Here is a 23,795-nt window from a genome sequence, read left to right as displayed (position 1 = left end):
GCAGAAACTTAGTGGGAAGAAATCAACTGAGGATGTACTAGGTGAAAGAATTCATGCTTATTTACGTCATAGCCTTGAGCACCTCATGTGGTCTTAGAAGACAAGTTCCACTGTGGGAGAGGGGAAGGCCTCTTTGTTAAGCAGGCTGGGGAAGCTAATCAACCATAAATGAAGATAGGCTGAATTGAAGAACAGTTATGGAATAACTTCTAAATCTGTATGTAGTAGTTTTAGAACTTGCCCACAGATTCTTTGACATTCCCAACAAAACACGGAGACTAATTCCCCTCCCTCTGAATAAAGGCCAACCTAGTGACTCATTTTTAGCACAATATGTTGGACAAGGTGAGGTTAGAAAAGGCAATGGTTTTTGCCTGCCTCTTTCCCTTTGGAAGCTTAATCTTGGAACTCAGCTGCCATGTTTTGAGGAAGTCCAAACCACATGGAGGTATTACAGCCATAGCCTCCACTGAGAGATCTCGACCATCAGCCAGTATTAACTGACATGAGTGAGCCTTCAGATTATTCCAGTCCCCAGTTTTGAACATCCCAGCCCACACCAAGTGGAACAAGGTGAGCTATTCCTGTTGAGTCCTGAGCAAACTAGAGATCTGTGAACAAAAACACCATTTTAAGCTACTAAATTTTTGAGAGGTTGGTTAGGTAGCTACAGGTAACCCAAATGTAAATATTAAACCATTCCCCACACAGAACCAACATTTCCCATACCTACTAAGTTTCCCAAATTATATTGGAGATATTAGTAGATATCTGAAAGGAAATTACTCTAAACAAAGCTGCCAGGTGCCTACTAATTTGAGGTTTCTACCCAATAAACAACCTACTCAAAATTATTCTTAAATTGGGAGCCATAACAAACAGCTCCCCCCAAAATGTAAAATTAGCTACCAGTGGTTCTAGGAGTGGAAGAAGAAATTTGGCTTTGTGTAGGCTCTGTTCTGGGAGGAATCACTTTCATCATTTGGAATAAGTCAACAGGGTAGCCCAAAAGTAATCCAAATGTGTTATTAAAGTGCTGAATGGTAAATAAATACTTTTATTTTTAAAGTGACCCAACTGGGATGTTTTCAGTCCTTTGTGGTGGTTTGGTATATTTGAGGAGGGCTGGGAACTCTAGTTCCCAAAAATCTTCAGGATCAGTTAAGTTTAGCAAGTGTTGCTGCTACCAATCTGTATCAATACACACACAGCTGTAGATTCACAGGACACACTAGCGTAATGAAGGCCTTGAGAACATGTGGTTGAGAAGTCTGTTTTAACTCGAGAGCCTTTAGTTGCACATGGAACCACTAACATATTAAAAGAAGCACTGGGAATCTGGTCCACTGGTTCTCAAACTTTTTTTTTTTTTTTTATCTCAGGACCCCTTTACATTCTTACATTGTTGAGGAGCCCAAGGAGCTATTGTTTATGATCAATTACATCTACCAATATTTTCTGTATCAGAAATTAAAACAAAATTTTAAAAAATGTGTTAACTCAGACTTCCACTTAAAGCAAAAATGAAAGTAACAGGCCAGATTTACCCTCTCACTTGAAACACCAAAACCACAAATTACATCGGAAAAAAAAAAAGTTTTCAGGCCTTGGACAACAGGCAACAAAGAACAGTGATGGGGAAATGAGATCAGTCTTAGGCTTAGCAGTTTCACTAGTTTTGAGAGTTTCCAAGCTACAGCTGTAGTGCAAGGAGGGAAAACACAGGTGGGGTTGGGAGGCACCCCAAGTTGAGACTGAGTGGAGTCCAGAGGGGCCAAGGCAGCTAGAGTTCAAAGGACCTGAGAGAGCCGTACAGAAAAATAACTCCACAGACATGAAGAGGACAACCCACCCCCCACTTTGCAAGTCTTCAGCCATGTGCTGATAGCGCCTGTGAGGTAACTGTCCAAGACCAGAGAAAAAAAGCAACTGAAAGACTTAGAACAAAGTCTGGTGCTCACATGGAGCTGGGAATAGTTCCTGTTCATTGCCACCAGTGACACGGGGAAACACAATTCATGGGGCTTTCGATGGAGTACATTGCTCTTGCTCATCTCAACAATGGGGAATAATTAATCCTAAATTGAACACTGCTCGGTCCTGCCTAACCAATCTTGCTAACAACAAAATCTGAAAGAACTGAAGCTTCCAAATAACTGCATCACAGAACAAAGCTCTGCAATTTTTGTAGGAATACAAAAATATCCAGTACTCAATTCATAGTGTCTGTCACCAAATCAAAAATTACTAGTCATCTTAAATAAAAATTTGAAAAGAAAAAAAAATTACTAGTCATGTCAAGAAGCAGGAAAATACAACTTGCAACAATGAGGAAAAATCAAAACCAACCCAACCTGACATAGATGTGAAAATTAGCAGGTAAGGATATTAAAAGTTAATTATGGGGCACCTGGATGGCTCAGTTGGTTGAGCGTGACTCTTGACTTTGGCTCAGATCATGATCTCACAGTTTGTGACACTGAGCCCCGTGCTGGGCTCTATGCTGAGAGCAGAGCCAACTTGGGATTCTCTCTCCCTCTCTCTCTACTCCTCCCCTGCTTACTCACTCTCACTTTTAAAAATATAAAAAAAATAAAAAGTTAATTATCAGTGTACTCCATCCATATCTTCAAAACAGTAGAGACAGAAGATATAAAAAATGGTCTAAATCAAACACTGTAGGTGAAAACTATGTCGGAGATGAAAAATCCCCTAAATGCCTAAATAGTATTGACAATAGACTAAACTAGACAGAAAAAGATTTAAGTGAACTTAAAGACCTGAAGACAACCCAAACTAAATACTGGGGAAAAAGAGAATTTAAAAAGTGAACTGACTGGGGCACCTGGGTGGCTCAGAGTTAAGTGTCCAACTCTTGATTTCAGCTCAGGTCATGATCTCAGATCATGATCTTAGCATTGGGCTCTGCACTGGGCATGGAGTCTAAGATTCTCTCTCCCTCCCCTTCTACCCTTCCCCGTGCTCTCTCAAAAATAAAAAATGAACTGATCATGAGCTGTAGGACAATCTCAAGTTGCCTAATCAATGTGTACCTAGAGTTTCCTGAGGGTGGGGGAGGGAAAAGGAAAAATATTTGAAGACCTAATAACTGAAAATTTCCAAATTTGATGAAAACTTTAAACCTACAGATGCAAGCCAGCAGCAATGAGGCTTTCTGATGCTTTGAATGGAAACAGTCCCTTTTTTGGAGTGCTAGAAACACTGCTATTAAAACGTATTGTTCAATCGAAGTAAATGTCTGATGACAGATGTTCAGGTAAAATTTATCCAAGCAAAAAATTCATACTCCAAAGGCAAAAAGTTTTCTAAAAGGCACATCTGGTTTCCTGGAGTTTGTGACTTAGCTGACCCCGATGAAGGAACATTCTGAATATCCCACTTGGAATTACAGACTTTCCATTTTGTAAAGTCACATAAAGATATTTAATAAGTAACTCTTAATATGAACAACTTTATGAAACTGAAGATTTACTTTTTGACAAGAAGCTAAGATTTCTTGTCCTGATACATACCACTTGTTTCCAGTTATCTCTATAAACTCTTAGAATCTGGTATCCTTATCTTGGTACAACCTACCAATCTTGGGAAGGGCTGAGAGATCCATGTAAGTCAACAATGAAGGGGAGAAATATACCCGGAATGAAAATTGATGGCTTGTTGCAGAATTTGCTTTATTTTTATACTTGTTCAAAATATTGTTCCTTGAGCTCTACACAGCTCTGGACGCATTACTTTAAACATCATAAAATAATTATGAAATGAGTATTAATTATTCCAGTCTGAAAATACTTAATACCACTGGGTTCTCAACCCATAAACAATCATGTGGACATGCACATGCAGGAAAAGGCACCTTCACAATTTCTCCTTTTTAAATTCCCCAAAAAAGAAGTTATGATGCATAGCTTTTCAAGTAACTAAGATCAATGTTTGGTAGGTTTCCTTTTCCAAAATTTTACCACAGTGTCTCTAGATAATACTTAGATTTAAAACTTGGAGATTCATACAGTCCTTGAGGATCCTAATTACTCTATGGAATCCAAAATTCTTAAAGAAAAATTTCCTTTTACTTACAAAGTATTAATTACATACATATACATAGACATGGGATTAGAGTTTTTTAAAATACTACCACCACCTTTTACTTTTGCTAATTTCTAGTCCTCCCACTTGAATCCTAGTTGTTCCAGATACAAATATACATAATAATCTTTTCAATATAATAGGTTACCACTACCCAGTGTCTCGTCAATTTCTTGAAGTGAACTGAACGAAATAACAAACAAACACACGCTTAAGAGTCAATATTTATTCTGATTAATATTTTACAAAATTTTAACAGATTTAATTTATGTAAGGAGAGCTAATTTATTAAACACTTTACAGGTTTTTCTTTCCACAGAGTAACACGGTAAGTAGCAAAATAATACTTGGCACAGTTATAAATAAAGAAAATATAAAATAAAAATATCCATAGCTTAAGTATAATGATACTGCTTTATGCCTATTAATATTTCAAATAAATTCCTGGGAACAAAAATGTGAAGGAAAAAAACTCCAAAGAAGTAATTCATGTTCCGGGCTGAGAAGTAAGTTCCTATTTGCTATAAGTATCCAATTAAGCTGATATGAACTATTCCCCAAAGGGTCACCTTCATACACAACTTTAGAACTGGGTTAAGCTGGTTCCACACACACGACTTATAAAGTAAGTAAACGGACGGTACAGTACACTGCTGCATAGCTGGCTCCTGGCTATCTGACCACCTGACCATCTCTAAACTATAGATCTTACCGGCACTGCGAGATGGTTAGTACGAAAGCATTAACATTGCTAGTATTTTCCACGTACTTCTGTATCTAGAGTATCTTTTCTATTGAACTGAAAGACATCTCTTTTGCACTGAAAAGAATATTGTACCACAAAGAAAGAACATGGTAACAACACTCTTATCCAAACTCTTGAGAATACCACCATTATATTCGACTGTTAATAAAAATGTATCCAATAAAAATTGCAACCGAGTCTTCATGTGAAGTGGCTCAAAATACAAAAAATTAAAACAAATTCTAGCCTTTTATAAATAACTTTGAATTTAAAAATTATCTAAAATTTCCCCCAATTAGTAGTCAAAACTAGCAGAGACATTTGTAAAGTTAACCAATTTTTTACATTCTATGACAAAATGGCACAATGCTATTGCCACCCCACACCCATCTTTTCCCTTTTCAAAAATAAAGTACGTATGCCAATTTTCTAATATTAAAACACTCAAATACACTAAAGGTAATCTTTCTGATGTGTGACTTATGGTCAAAGAAACTACTATATAAAAATGGTACTTGGAAATACTGAACATCAACTATATACATTTTCACTGCTCCTCTTACTAAGGCAAGGGGCGGGTATACCACTAGATTGCTTTAATACCTGTAATCTGCATTTTACAGAGAATACTAATTTTACCAAGCTTCAGACATGCAGTGGAACTTGCAGGGTATAATGCCTATTAACAGCAATATTGAACATCACTAGAAGCTCATTAGGTTATCTCCCTTTTCTTTTTGGTTGGATAAAATGAAATGAGCAGCTTTGAATACACTAACACATACAGACACAAAGAGAAAACTATTTGATAAATTATTTATATACAGATACACAATCTTTACACTGGTCTAGGATCTGTCATCAGTCTGACCACCCTTTCCCCACCCTCCCCCAAGCCCATTCCCTCTCACAGGTTTCCCACAGGTTGCTCGAACCACAGTTTGCTACAGCACTTAAGAGGACTAAACCAAGTCTCACTCTGTAAACAATATTTATGGAAGCAGTGACTAATAGTTCACCGTGAGAGTATGGAAATGCTGCAACAAAAATTGATCAGTGCATCACATTTAACAATAAGAAGATCTTTCTGAAATGGTTTCAGACAGCATTAACAAACCTCAAAACATTCAATATTGGGGAAATTGAAATAATCTTGAGGATTAAATTCTTTCTGATAGGTCATTTTTTAAAAACCAGAATATACCATTAGCTTTTCTTTTATTCACATGTGCTATATGTACAGAGATCATGCTCCATTTTTAGCTAAACTCCATTATTTTGTTTACAATTTATTTCGCAGCTCAGAATTCTAGAAGTATATCCATTTATCTCTATTACTGAGAATTTTGCATGAACTTATTTGCTCTGCTTTGAAATTACCTCAACTCTTAAAAATTGGACTGTTTGCACATCAAATTAAATTCTAATTTATGCTTTACTGGATAGTATGTGCTAGTATTCTATGAGGTGTATCATGCACTTAGTAGGGCTTTTAAGTTTGAACAAAATAACATGACTTACTATACTCATGCAAGTGCTTTATTAATCAGACCATAAAACCTCAGAGCAAGGTTACTACAAATTATTTCACTGAACTAGAAATATATCAGCATTGCAACAGCTGATGGCAATAAAATAGTGTTAGCACATATTCTTGTGAACATTATTTTCTCGTGCCCTTGAAGACACATTACAGTAGATCCCTAATAAAACCACATGATTTTGATCACAGTATTTACATGTACATTCTAAAATGTACATAATACTAGTCTGAATCAATTTGAGACCATTCTCCTGGAATTAATTGCAATAGTCATAGTAGAGTGCATCATAAAATTTAGCCATAAATCATAAATTTAGTTTTAGCTAGAATTGAACATTTCTGATCAGTATACCATGTCTATCAACAGAATAAGTTCAGAATAAGTTCACTCTTTCTTCGTGAAAAATGTTATGAGAACAAAACCAAAAAGTTGAGTATGTTGTGAATTCCCACATTACGAACCATTAAAATTCCTTTTTATGATCTTTATTCTTCCCAGAAGTGGCAGTGTGCTCTGTCCATGTTTACTTTTGTTAATAAAGTGTTGAAAAAAAGACTGTAAAATCCACTGTTAGCCCTACATATAGCATGCTATTGTTCAAAAATGTGGATTCGAGTGTGAGAGAGACACGGACAGACACAATTTTCAGGCACCACTCAGCAATATGCTTCATAGGATAAAGATGTTGCTACACGAGCTGGTACCCAGATCCTGATATTTGGTCATATTCTATTGTATACTGCCTGGTCCAGTCCACGATAACAGGACGAAAGAGGCCACAGCATCGAAATTCAAAGAAGTCTATAATGTTCCTTACACATCCATGGCTAAAATATCCCCCCAACAAAAAGAAAAAGAAAAAGCCTATTAGTACAGTAATTTGATATATGAGTTTAATTTAATTTTGGTGTTAAATATATACTTTCCTAAACTTAAAAACTCAGGTTACTTTCCAGAAAGAACCTGTTTGTTTATAACTCTACCAAATATATATGCATTAATGTTTCTTCATAGTTCTGCCAACACTAATTTTTCTTCTCTCTTTTGTTAATTTAATGGGTTACACAATTATATTTTAAAGTTATTCAAATCTGCATTTCTTTCATTCCTGTGTCCTATGTAATTTTTTTTATAAAACTCTTCCTTGATGGGAAGCTCTTTGGCAAGGAGACAAAGTCTATCCAAAATTGAGAAAGTAAAAGGCAAAATGATTACAAACAGCATGAATCTGGCAATGTACCTAAAAGTAACAATTTAAGAAAAGAAATGTCAAGGGTAAGTTCAGGGAATTTTAGGACTTGAAGAATACCTCTGGAAAAGCAGTCACAGTTTTCCATTTTATATAATAATCGTGCCTATGGGAGAATTCTCAAAACTACCCAACTCCCTTATTTTTGCTTTCATTTAACGGTTTGTATGCTTTCCAGAAGCATGCAATAATTAATAGCATCACAAAAAATTGAAGGCCAAGTAGCTTGAGTAAAAATCAAAAGTTTTAAATACTTCATATAATTAGGAAACTACTACTTTTCAGCATCAAACTAAATGTAAAATTAAATATATACATATATATTTGAACTATATATTGAGCTATTTGAGCTATATATCTGAACTACTGAACAGCATAGTCTCTTCAATAAATGATGTTGGGAAAACTGGACAGCTACACACAAAAGAATGAAACAGGTCCACTATATCATACCGCACACAAAAATTAATTCAAACTGGATTAAAGGCTTAAATGCAAGATATGAAACCACAGAATTGCTAGAAGAAAACATAGGTGGTCAGCTCCTTGACATGGATCTTGGCAATGAATTTTTTAATATAAACCAAAGCAAAGTAAACAAGTGAGACTACATCAAAGTAGAAAGCTTCTGTACAAGAAAAGAAACCCTCGACAAAATGAGAAGGCAACCTACTGAATGGGAAAAAGTATGTGGAGATCATATACAATAAGGGATTAATATCTAAAATATATAAAGAACTCCTACAACTCAAGAGCAAAGAGAACTCATACAACTCAAAAGAAAAAAACAATTCAATTAGAAAATGGGCAGAAGATCTGAACAGACATTTTTCCAAAAACATAGAGATGACGAACAGATACATGAAAAGATGCTCACTAATCTTCAAAGAAATGCAAATCAAAATCACAATGAGATAGCACTTCACATCTGCTATCTGCTAGGATGGCTAGTATCAAAAAGATAAGAACTAACAAGTTTGGTGAGTATGTGGAGAATAGGGATGTCTTATGCACTATTGGTGGGAAGGTTAAATTGTTGCAGCTACTAGGAAAACAGTAGAGTCCTCAAAAAAACTAAACCTAGAACTACCATATGATCCAGCAATTCCAATTCTGAGTATCTGTCTGGGGAAAAAAAAGCAAAACACCTGAAAAAACAAAAAACAAGAAACTAACAAAAAAAAACCCCACTAATTTGAAAAGATATATGTACCCTCAAGTTCACTGCAGCATTATTTACAACAGTCATGACATAGAAACAACGTAAGTGTTCATCGATGGATGAATGAAGAGAATGTGGTATATGTATGTACATACAACACACACGCGTGCACGCAGTATTATTCAGCCATAAAAAATAAGGAAATCTTGCCATTTGTGACAACATGAATGGACTTTGAGGGCTTCAGACTAAGTGAAATTAATTAGAAAGATAAAGACAAAAACCATATAATCTCACTTATATATGGAATCTAAACAAACAATACCAAGCTCACAAGGAATAGACTGGTGATTCTCAGAGGGCTGCGGGTGTGGTGTCGGCAAAATAAGTGAGAGGAGTCAAAAGGTACACACTTAGTTATAAAATTAATAAGTCATGGGGATATAATGCACAGCATTGTGACTACAGTTAATAGTTCTATGTTCCATATTTGAAAGGTGCCAAGACACATCTTAAAAAGTTCTTATCACAAGAAAAAAAATTCTGTAACTATGTATGGTGACAAATGTTAGCTAGACTTATTGTGTTGGTCATTTTTCAAGATACACAAATATCATTATGTTGTACATTTGAAATGTTATATATTACACCTCAATTAAAAAAAGGAAATATAAAATAAAACTATGTGTACAGAAATTTTTCTGTCATTCAAAGGACAAATAAAATAATTCACACTGAAAAGCAGCTGCCCTAGAGTCTAGAAAATTTCCCTATATACAAATTTCAATTGATTATATTTTAAAAATCATATTTCAATTCTCTGGATACATTCATTTATCAGTGAAAACTTGTAAAAACTTATGGCAATGTTAAAGCTGAATATTAATGTATAAAGACTTCTGTTTATACCAAATGTTAGTAGATCAATAGAGTTAGAACTGTGCAAATAAGAAAAAAAAAATGTTACAAATTCACATGCAGTTAATGTGATGAATTCTAAAGTTATGGTAAACTAACCAATGCTATGTCTGGCAGAAATCTTAGAATTCAGTAGGATTTCTAAGCTATTTTACATCTTGCTAAACAAAAGAAAAATTCCCTGTTTCATATCCTATTGACATACCTAAAAAAAATATTTCTCTTTGATGTATTCACTAGATATTTGCTAAGTTTGGTTAGTAAGGAATTTTATATGCCAAAATAAAATATTAAACTTATAAACATGTACGTACTTGAATGGGCTTTCAATAGATGTTGTTGTGACTTTAAAGTGCTTATATCTTCTGGCATTCATTCTTTCATTTGTAGTGATACCTAAACATGATATCTAGGAGGTAAGAGAAAGCAAACCATTAACTCCCTCTGATGGAAAATAAGTTTTAATGTAAAAGAAGTTAATTCTCAAGGGGGAAAAAGTGGTGAAATCTGTTTCTGTTTTTCCATTAGGAGATTGTCAAGCTTGTTTACATGGTATCACTTTGACTCTGGTGAAAAGTAGCCAGTTAAACAGGAAAAATGTTTAAAGCACAGGTGATTTGGCATTGGGCTTGGGGAGAGATGGACACTATGTACACAGACCACCTCTCCATGAGCCCCTTTAAAAAAGAGCTTTCAAAAAAATCCTTAATTTAAAAAAAGACTCTTGAATAAATACTGACATTTGTAGGTAATAAAACATTATGAATAAACACAAAACTAACGGCATCATCGATCTGAGCTCACACCTATATCCAAATGGATATAGCTGAATCAGGAACAACAGAAATACGTTTTGTCACAAGTAGTATTGAAAATTCATAATATAAAAAGAAAATTCATACTATAAGAAGGAGAGGAGGAGGGAGAGTGGGAGCTAGAAAGGAAAAGTAAAGAGTAAAGGAAGAGGAAGGAAACTAAGTGGAAAATTTTAATCCTTGAAAAGCTGGATTGGTTGGAAACAGAATGCATTATTATCTTTCAACAAGGAATGGAGTTTTAAGAGTTGTCAGCACACTAAAGAACCAGCCATGTACTTGCACATACCTGGTACATCTGACACATGAGTAATACAGCCACCCACATGAAATGAAAAATACTGTTCAGAAACATCCAAAACATCCAAGGTGAACATGTAGCAATTTGAGTAATATATGTCCAAAATCCATCCTTGGTGTAAGTGGTCTCACAGTGGAGTCCCCAGTCTAAAATGAGAACAGAAGTTTCACATTTACTCAGTAATCATCCAACCACCTCACGAAGACAACTGCAAGAGGCACCACTTAGAAAACATGATCCAAAAGTCTAGATTTAACTGATAACTTTCGATACAAATTGTTTATACTTTTATACTTCTAAATAATCCCTTTCTACATCAGTGAAAAAATCAGAGCAAAGATAGAAATGGACAAAGCAGCAATCTTAAAAAACAAACAAAAAAACTACTGTACGTAAATAGTATAGTTTTTATTTGATTGGCATTGCCTACATATAATGATTAACATCTTTATACAGAGATAAGGTGACATGCATATAAGTAAAAAAAATTTTTTTTGGGGGGGGAACATATAATAAATACAATGAGATCATCTCCGTGAGAGGGGCTTTTTCCAAAACAAAAGTATCCTCTTTGAGAGTTGCTGCCATAAAAACTACTGCTGCTTTAGGCCGTATTCTCTCTCTGGTGTGTTGGGCCAGAAGTTAGGTCAAGATCTTTTATCAAATATTTCTCTCCATTAATCTCTATTTGAGGAAGTAGCCTCCTTTTTCATCAGGGCAATAACAGACATTATTCTTAATATCTGTGGGAGAAGAGGACTAGGAAATCATCCTTCCAAGTCCTATTTTTAAGCCAGGCTATAATATATATTATGATAAGTACCACCAAGCCCTGAAGCGTAGTAACTAACATCTTCATTTACCCCTTCTCAAACCATGTTCTCAGTGTAAAAAACAAAACAAAACAAAAACATCATTTCCTCTATACCCATATGATCAAGTGAATGGCAATTTATTCTTAAAAGAGTAACTTTTAATATTCTCTAGCAAGCAATAATTACACCTTACTTTTCAAAATATTTCAAGTTCTGTGTGAAGTTCACTATACTTTCCCAACTGTCTGGTAAGGAAGAGCAACTAGCACAGTCACAAAATCTGTAAGCTACTAGAGTAAGGCAAGCACGTGATGTGAAAAATGTTGATGTAGTTTACCCAGAAGCTTTGCAAAGCCTATTAAGCTAACATGTTTTTCAGAATTAACTATAATTCTGTTGCTTATGCTATATGTTGAGTATGTTTATAGTTCTATATCTATTTTTTCCTTATGCTTCAGTGCAGTAAGGTGTCCAAAGCCGTTAATTTTTAGTTAAAAGACTTATCACCATTATATTTTGCTAACATGGTAATACGCAAAAGTATACAATTGTCTTAAGAAGGTAAAAAGCTAATTGTACTCACAAGAAATACAACCATAAATCATCCAGCAGATCATAAAAAGCAAGAAGAATAGGTAGCCCATAAAGTATCTATGGTTGCCTGCACCTAAAGAACAACACAGAAGCAATTTTTTTCAGCTAAGAAAAAACAACTAGAAATACACCTTTTGGGGATGGGGATAGACAAATGCCATGAAAGGTGTGATACAGTTTGGACAATAAACACATACATTACTTGATTAAATGCTCCTCAGGAAAATAAATGTTTTAATAAAAGTCTTAAGAATGCTTGTAACTACACGCAAAGATATAAGGACTGCAATGACATTCATTCTGAAGTCAAGAGTCCCAATGAACCAAATGAATCTCAATTCTGAGTTTTAATGTACTGTTTTGCTTTGTGAGGTTTAAAATAACTCTATTTTATCTTTATTTGCATAAACCTTATAATCCAACTTTTTAAAGGCTTCTTCTCAACGGTTATGCAATCTCTGTAATGTTTCCCTGCTGTCACCTCATAAAATCCTTAGGGTTATCTCTCAGACCACTTAGTTCACCTCCTTGGACCACACCATTCTTGACTACTGAGGTATACAGAATTCCATTGGTCATCCCTCTCTGCTTCTGTACACAACATCCTTCCAGGTATTTTTATTGCCTTACTTTCTCCAGTTTAACTAAAACACAATACTATTCTGCCTCCTTCTCAATTTCACTATTACCCATTAAAGAAAACAGGAAAGAGGCGGCACCAAAAAGAACTGATAGAGAAATATCAATCATTCCTAGACACTGGTTTTATAACTTTCTCACAGCTGAGTTGCTGTTTTATCAACCAGAAGGTAACTGGGAGGAATGGGGCTGTAGTAGGGTGTAGGAATGAAGTTTCTAACATCTAATTTAACTGTAATTCACTAGTTACCTAGAATAACTTAAATGAACAACATACCTAGAAATCATTAATAAAACTTACCTACACAGTTACCCACCCATGGGCAATGATGATCGAATTTTGCTATACAGCGGTTGCATACACCACAGTGTTTGGACCTCACTGGTTTCCGTATCTGTTAACAAGCATGTTAAAAGATTATGAAAGGCATTATACCAAAGAAAGGGAAGCTGAACATTTATTTTCTCAAAATACAATTAAGAAGAAAACAAAACTCTATTTCCAAAGGAACAAAATAAAACAAAAACCACTATTGTTTTCTTCAATGGAATTTCAACTGCAACAACAAAGAAAAGACAGGATAGGGCTAGTGTGGAATATAAACTCCTAAGAATGGGCAGAACCATAACTTTACAAAAGTAATTAAGAATCACAGACCTATTTGCTATTGTAATGAATGGTATTATATTTAATTCACATCCCTCACATTTCTGATTAAAAAAAATCACTCTCCAGGCTTCCAAATGAAAATCTATTGTGATTAATGGTCATGATACTGGTTCTTGTTTAATAAAAGGAAATTGTTCCTTACTAAAAGGAAGGTCAAGTTCGAAGTGAATAAAAGAACCTCTTAAAATTCAAAGTCATTAGGGATGCCTGGGTGGCTCAGTCGGTTGGGTGTCGGACTTCAGCTCAGGTCATGATCTCATAATCCATGAGTTCGAGCCCCGCATCCGGCTCTGTGCTGACAGCTCAGAGCCTGGAGCCTGCTTCTAATTCTGTGTCCCTCTTTCTCTGCCCCTCTCCCACTCATGCTCTGTTTCTTTCTCTCAAAAATAAATAAATGTTTAAAAATTTTTTAAAAATAAAATAAAATTCAAAGTCATTAATAAAATGTCTTCCCAAAGTTAACAAATCTAGCAAAAAGCAATAAGTGTACATATCTTTCTCTTTCAGTGGCTCCTGAGATCTCGGAGATTAAGGTACAGCATCTTTTCTGCTGAACTGCATGAGCCATCTGAGAAAGTACACCATGCTTAACAAGTTTAGGTAGTCCCTATTACTTGCAAAAACATAAAATACATTATTCAGCTCTTGACAAGTAATAAAAAAATTCATGTTTATGATGCCATACTATTTTAAGTATTGTGAAAAGTTTCTCTATATTACTCTGAATCAGTCAAGTGACTAAAAGAACTCATTAGTGACCTCCAAAGGGCTACGCAGACCTAATGCTGGACACGTGACAAGAGCCAGTTATCAACCCATGCCAGAAACAAAATCTATAATATCCTTTACTGGTGTTTCAAAAAAACCACTGCCATTTCTCTACCAGTTTGCAATAGGTTAGACATCATTCTGAGGTACTAGGAAAAAAGCATAGGTGGACTATGTGGTCCTTACATGTACTAAAGTGATCTGTGAACCCTTAAAAACAAGCGCCACTTATTCTTTACCACAGATATGAAATTAAAGCTATTTAGGAGAAAGAAGAAGGATGTATTAAACAAACTCTACCCCCACCTCCAACCCTCAGCTACATTTCCCCTTTGGGCAATACTTGTCAATGAATTCTGAACAAACACTGACACAAGGCTCCTAAACATGATAGGCTCCTCAGTTCACTTACAGAGTAATTAATTCGTTTTTAGGAAGTTCTGATTTATATATGTCTTCTTAGGGACTTGTCTATTCATCAAAGTGAAGGACACCGATATTATGACAGCTACCTCTGTCAGTCTGAACTATCTATCCAGAAGTACACAGCTTACAATAACACAACATATAACAAAACATTTATACTATGATAATAAAAATAGTCTTGTTCTTGCCATCAGATATTTATTTAACAATGAAATATACCGAGTGACTCTATAAAGAATCTGTTTGCCATATGGCAAACATATCAGCCAATTCATTCTTGGCTTTGTAGAACAAAATAATATTTCCAAAGAACAGCGGAATATAAAAATGTTCTGAACGTTAAGGTGCCAATTCTGTAAATTAACCATTGTAAAGCATAGAAACAAAAACCTTTTTATAAAGAATGATTGCAAGTGCAAGAGAATCTAGTCAACACCCTAAAGTTGCTACCAAAAGTAAAGCAGTATACATTCTGAATACTGAAAATCATAACTGTTTGGTCAAAGAATGTTAGGTGAAACAAAGGATCTGTAGAGTTACAGCTCCACTTCAAACACCCACTCCATAATCCTGAATTAAGTCAATTCTCTTGTTATTATTCACATGTTAAGACATTAGTTCAGTTGTAGTCTATATCTTAAAAGTATAAAAGAGCATTTAGTTTCAGGTATGATTTAGGGATTATTTCTATTTTTACAAAGGAAAACATGGTTTAACCACTGTGGCAGTCTATAGATTTTTCACAAGAACTAATCATAAATATTAAGAAAATAATTAAAACACACATAGTATTATGCTATAGAAATCTGGGATGTCTATGAAAATAAACAATGTCAGTACTACTATACCTGATTCCATAAATAAATGCTGTTTAGTTTCATTTATATCTTTCTTTATGACCTGGTTTAAGATGACAACTTTTTTTTTTTTTTTTTTTAATTTTTTTTTTTTCAACGTTTTTTATTTATTTTTGGGACAGAGAGACACAGAGCATGAACGGGGGAGGGGCAGAGAGAGAGGGAGACACAGAATCGGAAACAGGCTCCAGGCTCCGAGCCATCAGCCCAGAGCCTGACGCGGGGCTCGAACTCACGGACCGCGAGATCGTGACCTGGCTGAAGTCGGACGCTTAACCGACTGCGCCACCCAGGCGCCCCTAAGATGACAACTTTTAATATCAATGACAAAACAGTGCTCAAAGCTGCAAAAACACTCTACTACAAAGAGATAACTACTCAAACGGAACCATTTTACAGGCCATGTTGTTTTAAAAGTTATCTAACGGATTTTCCCACTGTGACCTTTAAATAGAATAAATTTTTTCTTAAAAATACCTAGGGAAACAATATTAGAGAATCATAGTAAACCTTGTTAGTACTTTATTGTTTAGTTTCTTTGTTGAGTTACATATTAAGAAAGAAAAAGAGATTAAGGATGAATATGAATGAATGGCACCTCGAATCAGAAGTATAGTCCAGGTCTACCACCAGGGTGGATAAGCAGATTGGGAGGAGACATCTTTTTACCATCTTTCTTCTTGTACTACGGTCTAAAAGGCACTTGTGGGGGAATGTGGAGGGCCTGAAATGTGCTCAGCAGAAGAAACTGTTCTCCTTGTTCCCCACCCCTTCTATGCTATGCCACTGCCATGGGAAGAGAAAGGAAAGAATAAAGAAAAAAAATACTACCAAACAGGTACTGCAGAATATACTGAGGTCCAGACTTCCTGTCTCTGCAAGTTCAACTATGGTCTGTGAATTAAAAAATATATATATTTTATTCAAACTGAACAATGTTCACCAACTATAGTGCCATCAATATGAATCACTAAACATGATGTTCATTTTTAATTAACCAATGTTTTCAGTTCAAAATAATAAAATCTTTCATTCATTTACTTCTGCTATTACATCACTAAACATGATGTTCATTTTTAATTAACCAATGTTTTCAGTTCAAAATAATAAAATCTTTCATTCATTTACTTCTGCTATCTCATTGTAATGTGAACACAGGAATTTTATTTCTTGGATATCTGAAAACAACTCTAAACTTAGGGGGATACTTACTCCTCTGAGAATACAACTAAGTTACCTACCCTAAGAACAGGACTATATAGGCTGTGATGACTAAGACATGAAAATAAACTTAAGTTCAATAAAGAACTGAAATCTTCAGAACTGGATTATGACTAAGAAAACCTAGCAAATCAATTAGCAGTAATGTCTGAAGAAAACTAAATATAAGGGTAGCAACCCCTCTGCAGCCTAGAGAAGGGGGGGATTAGTCCTTAGGAACTTGCTAGTGCTCTAGTCTTTCATAGACAGAAATAATTCATTAGGATTTGTTTTGTTTTCAGAGACTGGATAAAATAGCTCTTAAGATAATTTAACTGCCTCCAGTCTAATTCTCTTATGTGACACCTTCAGACTGTCAATTTGGTTTCCTAAGTACCTGAGCTTTAGGTGAGAGGTGCTGTGGATTAGATATAGATATAGATATAGATATAGATATAGATATAGATATACACACACACACATATATACATATATATATGCATATATAATATGTGTGTGTGGTGTATAAAAATATTATTAAAACAAAATATGTGCACTATCAACCACTTTTTTGGTCTTCCAGTTACACATTTAACAAACATTTACTGAATTCATTATTATCTGCTGAGGGTTTACAGAGATGTTTAAAATATTGTACTCATCCCTCAAAGCAATCACAATTCTTATAAAGGACAGAAACATGAAATTTAAAAATGTCATGGAAGTGTAAGGACAGGCATTCAGGAGTACCGAGGGCGAGCAATAATTATGCACAATCTCAGTTTGGTTTGAAACTTCTTTTTTATGTTCTAAAAGACAGTTTCTTTCTTTGTACTCTAATAACTGGTATAAATACTGATAATTTCACAATTAAACACATGTGACTAGTTAGATCCTATCTTGCTACCTTTTTCTTTTGTTCTTCTGTAGCTTTAATAATCCCTGGATCTGATTTCCAAGATTTTCCAAAATTGTAGAAAAGTGCAACACTATTGGCAAGGAATGGAAGATGGATAAATAAAAAATTGAGATGTGACTAAAGTTAAGGAATCTAAAGCAATGATAAATGAATTACTATTATAGGTAAACTTATAATCTGTAAAATTTTACCATACGTGCTCACATGCACGCACACACACACAAAACACCTACCAATAAAAAAAAAATACAAGCTGATTTATCTATTATTACATCAAAATAAATATACTTTTAAATTATGTTCATAACTGAATGGAAAAAGTAAAAATGTGATTTCTTTATAAACTTTAAGTCATGTAGGATTGGCTTATCTGACCCTTTAAAAAAGTCAGTGATGCATTAAAAATTCAGTGAATCATTATTTTTAAATGACCATTTCTCCTTTTAGTATATGTGCTGCCAAAGCGAGCACACCATTACTCCTTTTGATCAAAAATGAAGGGAATTCTCATCTTCAAAGTTATATTAGTATATTGCTTTATCTCTTTGCATTAAAACCTTTATATATCTACTAGTTAAGATATCACACCCATGCATTTAAAAGACTGCTTTTAAATTCTTTCCATTGCTTTTTTGAACACAAATTGACCTTAATTTTAGAAAACTATTTAGAAACTTTCTTAAAACAGAAGTTTCCATGTTCACATTTTTCTACCTAATGAAAATGTAAGAAATGTACTAACCTTTATAAATATAAATGAGGAATCAAAAACTATTTTAAATAACACTAAGAAAAATAATGTTGCTAGAGCAACAATTTTCTGAGACACAAATATCTGAAATACTCAAATACCATTTTCAAGATTTTATGTTGGCACAAGTATCAACAGCTAAGAATCTCTTGAGAATAAAGCTGGGTAAATGCATATGCAAAGAATACGAAGTCTGGTACTATTCAGGAGCAGGACCTTTATTCACTATAACAATTTCAAAAGGTGCTAAATGTAACTAAATAGCTCAGCTTCTTACAGCCTGGACTAAATTTGTGAGGGGGCTAAACAGCAACTCAATAAATGTCTACAGTTTTGAAGGGGATATTCAAGAATTAAATATCAGATGAGCTTAAACAACTTCTTTGCTTGGTCTTTAAAAGTGTGGAGATTAGATATCTTCAAATGGTAGTTTGAACTTAGCTTTAATAATACGTCACACCAGTTAATTTTTAAACTTAAAAACAAAAATTTACAAACTCTCCACAAATGGCCTGGTTGTTCTTTGTAAAGGTTTAAAACAACTTTTTTTTTTCCTGATTAAAAGAAAAAAAAAAAAAAACACTAAAAAAGTATAAAGGCAAAAATACCTCCACAATCCAGAGATAATTCCTTTTATATTCGGTATTCTGCATTTTTAATCAAAATTGAGACCATGGTGTTTTATGAACACTAGTAAAACAAATAACACTTATTAATTGACTGTCTGCCATTTAATCTGCATGAAAACTATGATATATACTACAGTTATCCCCACGTTAACATGTGACAAACCTGAGGCAGAGGTTAACTAAACAGTCCAAAGCTGCAGAGTAAATTAGAGGTGGAGGAAATATTAAAATCTGGGCTCTTTTTACCTGTGCTATTCTGATTCTCCAAAGCACTCAGCAGAATATCCTAGGCCCTTAAATATTACGGAGACAATATCTTTGGGTATGAACATATTTAAGGCTTGATGTATATTTTTTATACTGTCAGATTATTTCCAGAAAGATATACCAATTTATAATCCCGCTAACAATACACATTGCTTGACTACCACATTTTCATCAAAGAAAAAAGTTGTCAATTTTAGAAGTAAAAGAAGCTCTATTTGACTTAACTTGTACTTTTGCTTTTACGTTTAGTCTTCTAATTAAATAAAAAAAGAAGTACGTGTCGTCAATATTTTCATTTAAATGTTTATGGAATATTGTTTTACATTTAACTCTTTAATCCACTTGGATGTTACTTTGATGCCTGCTGTGAACTGCAGCTCTGATTTACCATAATACCCAACAAAATAAAATAAAAACAGTAAATCAAATTAATCAACTATCTACAAAACACCAGAGACAGCTTCAAAAAGGGGAAATGCCACACTATACCATAAAGTTCAACCTGAGGTCAAGAAAAGACAACAACTCTGGAGAGGCAAGCTGTTTGGGGTTGTTCTTAATTTGTATTAAGTGGTATGGAACATGCGGATAAGAATAAAAAGGCAGAATTCCCATTAGTCCCACCCTGGCCCTCTGCTATGGACTGAATCATGCCCCCCCTCCCTCACTCCCCCCACCCCCCAAGTTCATATGAAGCCCTAGCCTCTAATGCAACTGTTTCTGGAAACAGGGTCTCTAGGAGGTAATTAAACAAGTTCCTAAGGGTGCGACCCTAATCTAATAGGACTGCAGCTATGTAAGATTTAAAAGGAAGAAAGAAACCTCATTCTCTCCCCCTGCTCTATGGGACATAGGGAGGAGGTGCCTACTTGTAAGACAGGAAGAGAATCCTCACCTGAATATAATCATGTTGGCATCCTGATACAGAAGTGTGAGGAAATTAATTTCTGTTGTTTAAGCTAGCCAGTCTATGTTACTTTGTAATGGCAAAGGTCTAAACATCAAAAGAATTCACTTTTCTTTAAATTATTCTATAGCTTAAATAGACTTTCAATCAAAATTGCATTAGGCTTTTCACAGAACTTAAACAGCTAATCCTAAAAAATTTAATCAGAAGCACAAAGGGCCAAAAAACTAAAACATTCCTGAGAAACAAAAACACTGGGAAACTTGGCCTAACAGATATCATGATTTAAGAAAAAAGCTTTAGTGGGGAGGTGGTGGGAGGGGGTGAAACAGGAGAAGGGGATCAAGAATACACTTACAATGGTGAGCACTGAGTAATGTATAGAATTGCTTAATCACGATTATTGTACACCTAAAACTGATATAACTGTGTGTACTGGAAGGAAGAAAGGGAAAGGAGGGAAGGAGGGAGGGGGGAAATGAAGGAAGAAAAGGAGAGAAAGAGAGGAAGAACAAAGGAAGGAAGGAAGGAAGGAAGGAAGGAAGGAAGGAAGGAAGGAAAGAAGGAAGGAAGGAAGGAAGAAGGAAGGAAGGAAGGAAGGAAGGAAGGAAGGAAAGATATAGTAGTAAGATAATACAGTACTGGCACAAGAGATCAATAAACTGAACAGAGTAGAGAAAAACTGATAAATATCAAGGTTGATACTGCAACTGAGTGAGGAAAGGGTATGTTGGAGCAATGAGTTCCTGAATAAGCAGAAAGGAAGACACACACACGCTCCCCTCACATCATTCATTATACAGAGTAGTCAAATACACATGAATTAAGAAATAAATTAGAGATTATCTTTAATAACTTCAGAGACACCTGCATGTGTGTGTATATGTACACACACACACACACACACACACACACACACACACAAATGATATACAAGAATATTTATAGTAATATTGTCAGAATTCACCATTGGTGGTGACTGGATACCTGAAGATAGGCCTTAAAAAGCTTAGAGAATATTACAAGTAAACTAGAAAAGATACACACAAAAAAACTAAAGAAGTCCTCTAACAGTAAACTACAGGAAAAAAATGCTTAAGAGAAAAATGCATAGGAGAGGATGGTGAAAACAATAATTCTTCAATGTCTTCATTTTTATATATGTAGTCATCCCAGTTCCAGAAGAGCTTCGTATCTATCTTCAGTTTATGCTTAAAATCTGACTGAAAACTAATTTATTTTTAGACATAAAATTTCTAATAACCTATCATCAATATTTCACAAGTGGTGCGAACACAATAAACAACTGATTGTACTGGCTATGACTGAATTTCAGAGTTGTCTGATTATAAGAGAAAAATGGTCAATGAACAACATTTTCAAATAAAAGGACAAGAAACAAAATAAAATCAGTCATGAATCTAACACAGAGATAACAACTGTTAACATTACATGTACCCACTTTTCAACTCTTATCCTTTACACATTTTAAAATTAGAATCACTCTGTAAATATAATTTAATATATTTTTTCACTTATTACATCCTAAGTATAAGCCCACATCAAGTCTTAGAAAAGCATTATTAATGGTGATTTTATCCCATACTACACATAGCTAATTGATAAAAACTATTTCCCATTCAGGATGGATACTCAGGTTGTTTCCATTTTTTTTTCCTATTAGTACTATGATAAACAGCTTTGTAAATACATTTTTGATCTTGTCTCTTATGATTTACTTATGAATGTTTAAGGGTTTTTTGTTTGTTTGGAGAGAGAGAGAGACAGAAAGAGAGGGAGGGAGGGCAGGAAGGAGAGAGGGAGGGAGAGGGAGGGAGAGGGAGGGGGAGAGAGAGAGAGAGAGAGAGAGAGAGAGCGAGCATGAGCATGCACATGAGGGGGGGGCAGGCCGGGGGAGGGGGACTGAGGGGGTGGAGAGAGAGAGAGAATCTCAAGCATGCTCCATGCCTAGCACAGAGCCTGACAAGGGCCTTGATCTCAGGACCATGAGATCATAAACTGGGCCGAAATCAAGAGCTGAACACTCAACTAAGCCACCCAGGCACCCCAGTTAAGGATATGTTTAAAGCTCTTTCTACATGTTGCTTTCCAGCAAGGTTTAAAAACTGAAAATTATGTTCACATTTGAAGATACACTGTTATCACATCAAAAAGGTGGGTGCTATACTAGACTCTTGATAACCTATCCATGTGACTTTGAGCAAGACATACAACTTCTCTGAACCTCAAGGGTTCCTTCCAACAGTTGGAAAACAGGATTAGGATTTGTGTGGTTTTTCTAATCTCAAAGAATTGCTCTGAGAACCAGGTCACACAACAGATTTGAAAGAACTATAAACCAAAAAGCGCTGAATAAATATAAGGTATATAGGAGATGATAATTACTATTTTTTTAATGTTTATTTTTGAGAGAGAGACAGAGTGTGAGTGGGGGAGGGGCAGAGAGAAAGGGAGACAGAATCTGAAGCAGGACCCAGGCTCTGAGCTGTCAGCATAGAGACCGACATGGGGCTCGAACTCACGATCTGTGAGATCGTGATCTGAGCTGAAGTCTGATGCTTAATCGACTGAGCCACCCAGGCGACCCTGAGATGATAATTATTTAATGAATAATAGAAAACATTAAGAACTCACTTGTAAGAATAGTTTATATCAATATAAAATTCATTATCACCACAATAACACTTAAGTTGGGTATATTATGAGAAACTAAAGTTTATACAGTTGATCCTCATGCCTACTTCCTATAAAATTTATTTGTAACCCTAAAATCAATATTCACGGTACTTTTTTAGTCATCATGGGTATGTGCAAAGTAGCAAAAAATATGTATCTCCCTATGCACGTAGTGCCAGCTGAGTTGAAAGGTCTATTCTGTGCCACACTTTTGCCTGTTTGTGTTTTTTGTTGGTGATTTTACTGTTTAAAATGGCCTCCTAGTGAAGTGCTGAGGTGTTATCTCACGTTCCTAAACACATGAGGGCTGTGATGTGCCTTACAGAGAAAATATCAGATATAAGCTTTGTTCAGGCATGGGTTATAGTGCAGCTGGCTGTGAGTCCGACGTTAATCAATCAACGATAAATCTTAAATTTAGTACTGAAACAGAAACACACATAAAACCAAGGTTATGTACTGACTGATGGACAAAAATGTGACCAGAGCCTGACATTTTCTTCTTCTCCAGGAGCAATAGGTTTAGTATTTGCTAATTCAGTGTTTGCAGCAACTTTATAGAACATAATTACCACAAATAATAAAAATTGACTGTAACTCTTATTTTCCACAACCAATCAGTTTTAATTACATACGCAGTCATGAGTTGCATGAGGAAAGAGGTACAAGCAACAACAGAGAGGCTGAGGTCAATAAGAGAGGCAGTCCCTGATAACAGCTGCTATTTTAACTCTATATCTTAATCATTATTTTATATCATGAACCTCATGACTCTTTCCTGTCTAACACCCCTTGTGCTTCCATTATAAATTATTCTG

At 35.0% G+C, this 23,795-nt stretch overlaps 1 protein-coding gene across 3 annotated transcripts in view; it reads right to left on the bottom strand.

Annotated features, from left to right (window-relative positions):
• Positions 1 to 23,795, bottom strand: part of ZDHHC17 (zDHHC palmitoyltransferase 17) — a 104,436-nt gene that overhangs the window by 8,941 nt on the left and 71,700 nt on the right. For 2 of the 3 annotated variants that reach the window (XM_081796217.1, XM_081796218.1), the window contains 7 exons: positions 17,715 to 17,839; positions 16,439 to 16,501; positions 13,188 to 13,281; positions 12,237 to 12,320; positions 10,827 to 10,984; positions 10,037 to 10,131; positions 4,316 to 7,220 (listed from right to left, as the gene is read on the bottom strand). In XM_081796217.1, coding sequence (XP_081652343.1) covers positions 7,082 to 7,220; positions 10,037 to 10,131; positions 10,827 to 10,984; positions 12,237 to 12,320; positions 13,188 to 13,281; positions 16,439 to 16,501; positions 17,715 to 17,839 — 758 coding nt within the window. In that variant the 3' untranslated portion in view covers positions 4,316 to 7,081. Of the gene's footprint in view, positions 1 to 4,315; positions 7,221 to 10,036; positions 10,132 to 10,826; positions 10,985 to 12,236; positions 12,321 to 13,187; positions 13,282 to 16,438; positions 16,502 to 17,714; positions 17,840 to 23,795 lie in introns of those variants that run through there. The other variant, XM_081796219.1, reaches the window with a different exon arrangement.

Source organism: Panthera onca, chromosome B4 (genome assembly GCF_046562875.1).
Source record: "Panthera onca isolate mPanOnc1 chromosome B4, mPanOnc1 haplotype 2, whole genome shotgun sequence".
Taxonomy (NCBI): Eukaryota; Metazoa; Chordata; class Mammalia; order Carnivora; family Felidae; genus Panthera; species Panthera onca.
The sequence above is the reverse complement of the archived record's forward strand: the minus strand, read 5'-3'. Positions and strand labels throughout refer to the sequence as shown.